Source organism: Sinocyclocheilus rhinocerous, unplaced genomic scaffold, assembly GCF_001515625.1.
Source record: "Sinocyclocheilus rhinocerous isolate Xijiao unplaced genomic scaffold, SAMN03320098_v1.1 scaffold2469, whole genome shotgun sequence".
Lineage (NCBI taxonomy): Eukaryota > Metazoa > Chordata > Actinopteri > Cypriniformes > Cyprinidae > Sinocyclocheilus > Sinocyclocheilus rhinocerous.
In genome coordinates this window covers 225,468-234,684 of record NW_015658987.1, presented here as the reverse complement: position 1 = coordinate 234,684, position 9,217 = coordinate 225,468, and the positions used below count along the sequence as shown (strand labels likewise).

The window sequence follows — 9,217 nt, the reverse complement described above, 5'->3', positions numbered from 1 at the left end:
CACAGATTAATAAATGTATTGTTCCATGTTCGTTTGTATACCGCGCGCAAGGTTTATGCACATAGTCCAAGTCTTCTTCTCCGCAATGATATTACGCAGTGCCTGAAAATAGTCCCCAGCACGCTCCCTGTGCAAGCAGGTGGTCATGTTGGTTATGTTGACGGAAGTTAGCCTGTTTTCAGGTGCTGCGTAATATCATTGCGCCTGCTGCACCCATGGTACGGCAGCAAAGTTCCTTGATTATTACGCCGGATTGAGAGTATAGTTCCTAGCCATATCGGCCAAGAAAATTGCAACTGTTCATTTTCCGTCAGTCTTAGTACACTTGTAACTACAGAAGAGTCAAGTTTTAAGTAGGAAAAATATAGAAACTCTTTGGTCTTTTTTGAGCGAGATGCTAACGGTCTAATCAGATTCAATGATCTATGCTAAGCTACAGCTAAAAGTGCTACCGCCAGACCCAGAGATCGGCTGAATGGATTCGAAAACGGTAAAACTCAACTGTTTAACTCTAGGGGAGTTGGAAAATGAGCCTATTTTCAAAAATAGTGGAGTGTTCCTTTAATGGTAAAGTATTTAGATTTCATGGCAAAATACGTTTTTTTTTTTTTTTTAGTTACTTATTTTTTCACGTTTTAGGAGAGATCATGTATCATTCTGGTGTGGCGTTCTTGTGCATGTATTCTTCAAAATCAGCATAAGTGTGTATGTTCTATTTCTCTGGAATATTTTCACATGTGAAGCATATCCTAGTTTGTGCATTGTCCTTGTGTACTTCCAATGTGTTTAACTGAAAAGGTGATGAAAGAGAATTTCTCCAAGATGCCAGATGGTGAACTGCATTGAACATGCCGTCTCAGCTGTGCGGCTTGTACCTGTTACTCCTCAGGGTGAGATGTACGATCCTGCTGCTCTCTCATTTTCCCACCTGTATCTCTGAATGTCGGCTGCTCAGAGGTGCCGGTTTTGTGATATATTTACTATTGTGACCATCAAAGTAGAGTTTTAAAAGTAAAAAAAAAACGTTTTAAGATTTTCCAGATTATAGCCAATGATTTTAGAGGCCAAAGATGAAGCACTGAGGAATTCACATCGTTTTAACCTACTGATTGGAGGACTTCTGTTTTGATATTGAAGGTTGCAATGTTTAGATGCACTATAAAGCTTTGTTCCACCTTCCAGTGAGTGTTTATGTAAAGGTGAGTGAGTTGACAATCCTACAATATGGACATACTGGTGATTTGGATTTGTTATGGTCAGCTTGACAACAGCTACAGCCACATATCGATGTGTTGCGCAATGGCACCATCATGTGGTCAGTTGTTAATAAGGCTCATAATACAGTGGTCACGATTTCATGCATAAAGTTAAAGGGGTCATATGATACTGCTAAAAAGAACATTATTTTGTGTATTTGGTGTAATGAAATGCATTATTTTTTCTCCTCTATGCCCCGCCTTTCTGAAACGCGTGAATTTTTACAAAGCTCATTGGTCTGAAAAAGCGAGGTGTGCTCTGATTGGCCAGCTATCCAGTGCTTTGTGATTGGCCGAATACCTCAAGCGTGTGACGGAAATGTTATGCCCCTCACCATACTGTTGATGCCTGTCCCGGCCGGAGCGACGAGACAAAAATTAAACATTAAAACCCATTACAAACGAGGCATTTGTTGCATCCAGTGGGGACATAATTACTGATTATAATGACTTATACTGTCTTTTTACGCGTTGCGTTGCGTTGCATTGCATCGCGCCGCGTAAAAATAAAACCCCTTCCCAGATCGTGACGTAGGTATGTGGGGGCGTGTTAGAACGAGCCATTTCAGGTAGGCGTGGCTGAATCTTAACTTTTATAAAGAATATCTCTTTGGATTTGAGACTTTAGTCTTTGCAACTTTACAGATCTTCTTTATGCACCAAGAGCTTGTAACACTCCAAAGAGAAAGGAACAATTGAAATCGCATCATATGACCCCTTTAAGTTTCATTTAGCTGCTTTTGGGCATTGTATGCTAATATGATATCTGGTTTGTCAAACACCAAATATACAGATGTTGTGCAAAAAGGTGTGGTGAGGGATTCATCCAAATGGGTTCAAAACTGACTTAACGGTTTTCTCTATTTTTCATTAACATTTGATCCTTGTTCATCCCAGAATGCAAAAGACATTAATTCTGTCCCATCTTTATTGGAATGGTGTCTTGCATGTATAAAAATGACTAACTCCACAATGCAAACATAGTAGCAGGTTTCCTATTTGGCAGGTAAATAAATCAAGACTTAGACACATTTAAAAATAACAATTTTAATTATTTTCCCATAATAAGTCTATTCCACTTTGTTTATAGTTCAACAGCTACTTAAAATAAATTTTAAATAAAACACAAAACTTCCTATAAAGCCAGACATACAAAATAGCTTAATTTTTTAAATGGAAGTTTGTTTAAAGGGCAGAAATATGCAATTTGGTGTAGATGTTATATCGTTACATCATGATAAATTAAACTTTTTAAAATTGTCAATGTTCTTCTTGAAATATTAAAGCTGCAGTCCGTAAGTTTTGCCTCTTTGTCGCCATTTCTGTTTGAAAACCTGCAATTGCAGCTGTGTGGAATTATCTTCCTTGCGTGGGTTGTGCTCCAGTGCAGATGAATCTAATGTTTTGAGGAGTATGTGTGTGTGGCAGTCAGTCACCGCACCGGTGTGGATATTGTACTTTGCACTCACAGACTCTAGCCTACGTCTTAGAATATATGACTCAAATAAGCATTTTCACTGGATATTGTCATCTGAACAAGTAACAAGTCTGCCATGTTTGTTCTGACCAACTGAGGGAAAAAAGCATTACAATAAATCGCGCTACCAATGGTGATTTAATCTAAATTAGCTCATATCACATCAAACCGTGCAAATTATTATTATTGTTATACTTTATTCTCAAATTGTTAATGTTAACAACATCAGCATTGGTGACTATGAGTATAGTGTGTATAAGAGAGTAGATTTCAATTTCTGTACAGTCTAATATCTAATTGTCATACCATTCGAATTTCATATTAATAAATTATTTTAACCCAAAAAGCAAAATATGCTCCCTTCGAACTGGTTTTCTTTAAAATACAAATCTTGTGTAATCCCAGGCTATCTGTAATCAGAAGCACATTTAAAACTGGAATATAATTTAATTTCATTCACATGTGTTTCATAAACATAATCCTTTCTGGATTACAATCCGCCATCAAAATGATACATTTAATTATTCTGGCTGCTGTGAGAAAAGGCTATAAACTATCGGCCACCTGCAGGATCCTCACATGCGATAGCCTAGTAGCCGGGACAACTTCATGTTTACAGAAGTGACATGACATGACGCAGCGGCATGCTCGAATTTCCCGCGAAACCCTACCCATACCACTCAAATGAGAAAACATTATTATAAGCTAACCGTTGTGAATCGGGCTAAAGTAAGGCGATAGTTTCGAACACTGGTTGGTTATGTACTTGCTCAAATATTGATTTCGGATCATTTTTAACCAAAAAAAAGCTTTAAGCTGCAGTTTTAAGTTACGATTATTAAAATCATTAGAGACTTCATAGCATAAAGACTCAAAAGCCTTTTACTTGCTTAAAAAAAAAAAAAAAAGCCCTTCCATTAGAGGGCACGTAGAAGATTGTGTACAAGTCTTTATAAAGTATTTGATCATAGTAATTTAGAGGCCTTAGAAACTCGTGTATCAAATGTGTTAAAATGGGCTTCATAGGTTTATGGACCCGATTAGGGAAAAAACTAAACAAAAAAACAGGACCAAGAGAGAGTTCACGGTAAGAGTTTTATTTCCATCTTCACGAATTGGAAACATTAAATAGAACCTCAGAATGACCAGCGATAAAGATACAATTTGTTTCTGAATGTGACGTTACAAACCAAGTGCCATTTCATTCAACCCGCCCTGACACATTTAAACCGACTCATTTACGAATGCTCCTCAGCCAGTTTCTCTGCCTTCTGGACGACCTCCTCGATGGAGCCCACCATGTAGAAGGCCTGCTCGGGCAAAGCGTCATACTCACCTAATAGGGAAACAGAAACTCTATGAGCAACACTGAATAAAAACAAATACCATTACCAAGAGTGGACATATCAAAACAGCCGAGACAAACAGAAGGCAAACTTGAGACTTACCACCCAGAATGGCCTTGAAGCCCTTGATGGTGTCTTTCAGGGGCACCAGCTTGCCCAAGTGTCCAGTGAAGACCTCAGCGACTTGGAAGGGCTGGGACAGGAACCTCTGGATCTTACGTGCACGAGAAACAGTCAGCTTGTCCTCCTCCGACAACTCATCCATACCCAGAATAGCAATGATATCCTGCAGGGACTTGTAGTCCTATGAGGGTGAGGAGCGAGAACAAGGTCATGGATTGGAATTCAAAAATGGAGCAAAGTGCTCAGACGAAGCCCATATTCGTTGGTGCTCACCTGGAGGATCTTCTGGATGCCACGGGCTATGTCATAATGCTCAGATCCCACAATATGGGGGTCCATGATACGGGAGGTGGAGTCCAGTGGGTCCACAGCGGGGTAGATGCCCAGCTCAGCAATGGCACGGGACAACACAGTGGTTGCATCCAAGTGAGCAAAAGTTGTGGCAGGGGCAGGATCAGTCAAGTCATCAGCAGGCACATAGATGGCCTATGAGAGACAATGACACTGTAGAACATGAAGAAGAGATCCAGGAAGCGCCAGAGTGTGCTGTGCAAACAGAAGGAAGTGTACCTGCACAGATGTGATTGAACCCTTCTTGGTGGTGGTGATTCTTTCCTGCATGGTACCCATGTCAGTGGCCAGAGTTGGCTGATAACCCACAGCAGAGGGGATACGGCCCAGCAGGGCAGACACCTGTGAGAACAGAAATAAAAGCCAGTCAATAAAACTCAATTCAGATTAAAAAGACAAAGAACAGGTCCAAATGATCCAACGCTGACCTCCGATCCAGCCTGGGTGAAGCGGAAAATGTTGTCGATGAAGAGCAGCACATCCTGCCCCTCCTGGTCACGGAAATATTCGGCAACGGTCAGTCCAGTCAGAGCCACGCGGGCACGGGCACCAGGGGGCTCATTCATCTGTCCGTACACCAGCGCCACCTAATGGGAACCGAGAGGAGTTTGTAACTTACTGCAATTCTTACGGTAATAATAGATTTTAACTGGTGTATCACAGGCGTTTTAGATCTTCAAGTTACCTTTGACGTGGTGTCCTTCAGGTTGATGACACCAGACTCGATCATCTCATGGTAGAGATCATTTCCCTCACGGGTTCTCTCTCCCACACCAGCAAACACGGAGTAACCACCATGAGCCTTAGCCACGTTGTTGATCAGCTCCATAATCAATACAGTCTTTCCCACACCAGCACCACCGAAAAGACCTGAAGAAATTAGATGCCTTTAGTTAGCTAAAACATAGCAGGATTCAAAGCAAGCAAATTATAAAACTCCATACACCAACACTTCAATTAAAAGGGATAGTTCACCCAAAAATTTTCTTTTACTCGCTCTCAAGTTGTTCCAAGCCTGTATGAATTTATTTCTTCTGCTGAAGACAAAAGATGATATTTTGAAAAACACTGGTAACCAAACAGTTTCTGGTCCCCATTGATTTCAATAGTATCTTTTTTCCCCATATTATGGAAGTCAATGGCTTCCAGCAACTGCTTGTTTACACACATTCTTCAAATGTCTTATGTTCAACAGAACAAAGAAACTCATACAGGTTTAGAACAACTTGATGAGTAAACGACCATTTTTGGGTGAAATATCCCCCCCAAAAAATTAATATATGTCTCAAAAGTTTGGAGTCAAAGATTTATTTCTAATGTTTTTGAAAAACTATTATGCTCACCAAGGCTGCATTTATTTGATCAAATGCAATAAAGAGTAATACTTTGAAATAATACTATAACTTAATAACTTTTCCACTTTAAATCTATATTCATTTCTGTGATGGCAAAGCTGAATTTGACTCCAGTCTTCAGTGTCACATGATCCTTCAGAAATCATTCTAATATGCTGATTTGGTGCTCAAACACTTATCAAATGTTGAAAAGAACTCCACGATACATTTTCTCAGTATTCTATGATGAATAGAAAATAAAGAATAAAAAGCACCGATTTAAACTAGAAATGTTATAACATTATAAGGGTCTCTACTGTCACTTTTGATCAATTTAATAAGCATTCATTAAAAAATACCTGAGCCCAATCTTTTTTAACAGTAGTATATCCACACACATACCGATCTTGCCACCCTTGGCATAGGGTGCCAGCAGATCTACGACCTTGATTCCTGTGACCAGAATCTCCTGCTCGACACTCATGTCTTTGAATTCTGGGGCCTCCGCATGGATGGGGGCAGTCCTGAACAACAGATCACAATCAACTCAACAGCAACGGCACATCTGCCTGCATCTCAAACATTCAATTGTCTACTTTACAAGAAGACTAATGCTCCTTAAATGAGCTTGCAAACACGATTAAGTTGCTTTAGTGTTCTTAATAAACTCTCACTGTTTTGTGGTAATTGGTCCTCTCTCGTCAATGGGCTCGCCGATGACATTCATGATCCTGCCAAGTGTCTCAGGTCCCACAGGGATTCTGATGGGGGCACCGGTGTCAAGAACCTTCTGACCGCGCACCAGACCCTCAGTACCGTCCATAGCAATGGTGCGGACGGTGTTCTCACCTAAAGAAGAGTTAAAAGTTACTTTACAAGTCTATCATGACTTTTCAATTCAGATTCAAAAGCTTTAGTCTCATTACCCAGATGCTGAGCCACCTCCAGGACTAGCCTGGTGTCACGGCCGGCCACTTCCAAGGCATTGAGAATAGGGGGCAGATCCTCGTCGAACTGTACGTCCACAACGGCACCGATGACCGCAACGATACGCCCGCTGGCGGCGGCAGCAGCTGCGGCAGGAGCGGCATAATCCCTGCCTGAGAGAGGAAGAGAAATATCGCATGTAACTGACACGGATAATAACCTTTTTGCAATTGAAACATCTAAAAATATGTACATGCACACTTGAACGCTTTTATTTTGATTAGTCACTATAGTTTATGTTTGCTCAGCGTCCTCAGAAGTCAAAACAGGCTAATGAATGAACGCAAGTACGTTAAATCGATGTTGTAGAAAATCAAAATCTGTTGGGATCTGCCTGCGATCTGCATTTCGAGACTGTAAATGTTTATAAATGTGGTTGCATTTACTCGTGATCTTATTCAACATGTTTATCTGTACCGTGACCTCGCGAGCTGCGATCACAGCTAGCAGCGCATGACACATAAAGGTCATTCCTGTTTTCATACCCACCAGAATGAGCTTAAACGTCAAATTAAGTATTCCGTTATGTCAGTTTATTTCCATCCAGTTTCTTTCCTACATGTAGCACATCACGCGAAAGCAATCACTGGAAACGGTGAGGTTAGGACTTTGCGGCCTGCATGCTGCCATTTAGCATGACGCTGCTGTCGGGTTAGCTGCGTTAAACCCAACCGTTTTAAAAACCAACCAATGAATTGTACTTACGAGAAAACAGAGCTGCTGGAGCTCCGTTGAAAGCCTTCAGGGGGGTCACCCCGGGCTTGAGAGCTTGCAAAGCCCCGGTGCAGCAGCGTCCCACAGCTCCCAACATCGTTAAAATGGCTGAAGGTGGAATGGGGCAGAGGCTCGACAGCTGATATATAGTGCCGCTTGAGCCCGACAATGCGCATGCGTAGCAGACATGGCGACACAGGAACTGAGCGTCTGCGCATGCGTCAGTGTTGAAGGACAATGAACTGAAATAGCAGTAACTGATTACATGTAACCTGGATTACGTAATCAGATTCCAAAAATTACGTACTTGTAATTAGAGTAAATTACATTTTAAAATACTTGTAATCAGACTACAGTTACTTTTTTATTGACTACATGATTATATATTATTCACACAATAGCAATAAATTATTCATAATTTACTGATTCGCCCTAATTCCTCTTTTTCATCTTTTAAATTTTCCTTTCTAAAATATCTTACCGCTACACTCAGAAAGTCCAGTTTTGTGGATATTGACACAAAGAAGGTGGATACACAGCATTTGACCACTAGATTTACAAATATTATTTCAGGTTTAAGAAGTGTTTCAACATTGCATCAACTAGGCTACTGATGAACACATTTTTATTTGAATTATCACTCAGTAAGTTATTTGACCATGTATTACTATAGTTTTGGAAGGCTTTTGTCTTTCAAACACATTAAAAATGCACATATTCACATTATTTCTTATTTACCTACATGTAATGCAGACATTCCCAAACTTTTTGTCGTCTGAACCTCTTTCATCTAATATGTTTACTTAAAATAATTTGATTTTAAAAATAAATATTTCAATAGGCCTAATTAAGTAGGCCTGTCACATTTGCATGTTCACGGTTCTCTGACGTTGGTTAATGGTCACATGGCATGCAGGTAAACATAAAATTAATATTTTTTAGTAAGTGTTTTATTTTGATTGTTATTTTAAAATGATTTATTTTAATTTTACATTTTTATGATTTAATTATTTGTTAGCTTTTCATTAAACTCGTGAACCTCCTGCAGTTCCTTTACGAACCGCAGTTTGGGAAACCTTGATGTAATATAATGTTTAATGCACTTCATGTTGATACAACAATTACAACAAATGGAATATATTTTCTTAATCTTTGTATTTTTATATCAATATGGTACAAGATCATTCTATTTAAATCAAAGTGATAAACGAGTTAGGTCAAAAGTAATCTAAAAGTAATCCAAAAGTAGTCTGATTATATTACCTAAAATGTGAAATAATGGATTACATTGTCATGTAATTTGGAATCAGAAACAGATTACAATTTTTAATCTACCCATCTCTGATTATACTGTGCAGAGGAACAATTGAATAGTGATCTGGAAGATTTTGGCCAAATACCTTAGGATAAAGATTGCATTTACGTAAAAACGCTTTATTATTATCCAGAATGGGTTTGTGTTATATGTAACAAAACAAGGGTGGTACAGGTGGCAAGTATGTACGCCTGCTCCACATCTTTTTTTTAGAGAATAATAAATATGAGATGCTTTTTAGCAGATTAGATGGATATTGTGGCATTTACCCAAGTATTATCATTAAAACATCAAAACGTTATGTCATTTCTGAA

The 9,217-nt window shown here is 39.4% G+C and overlaps 1 protein-coding gene across 1 annotated transcript; it reads right to left on the bottom strand.

The window, feature by feature from the left end:
• Positions 1–3,812: 3,812 nt before the first annotated feature.
• On the bottom strand, positions 3,813–7,729 carry atp5f1b (ATP synthase F1 subunit beta). Its single transcript, XM_016531561.1, has 10 exons — positions 7,580–7,729; positions 6,814–6,987; positions 6,562–6,736; positions 6,290–6,411; positions 5,239–5,423; positions 4,982–5,140; positions 4,773–4,895; positions 4,476–4,688; positions 4,182–4,383; positions 3,813–4,069 (listed from the first exon to the last, which is right to left on the bottom strand). The coding sequence occupies exons 1-10, from the start codon at positions 7,683–7,685 to the stop codon at positions 3,972–3,974; spliced, it is 1,557 nt and encodes a 518-aa protein (XP_016387047.1). The 5' UTR covers positions 7,686–7,729; the 3' UTR covers positions 3,813–3,971.
• Positions 7,730–9,217: the final 1,488 nt, after the last annotated feature.

Coding starts and splice junctions, on each gene's coding strand:
- atp5f1b (XM_016531561.1), bottom strand. CDS start 7,685: ATGTTGGGAGCTGTGGGACGCTGCTGCACCGGGGCTTTGCAAGCTCTC. Junction 5,141..5,238: donor TGAAGGACACCACGTCAAAG/GTAACTTGAAGA, acceptor GGTTCCCATTAG/GTGGCGCTGGTGTACGGACA. Junction 4,689..4,772: donor GTTCAATCACATCTGTGCAG/GTACACTTCCTT, acceptor TGTCTCTCATAG/GCCATCTATGTGCCTGCTGA.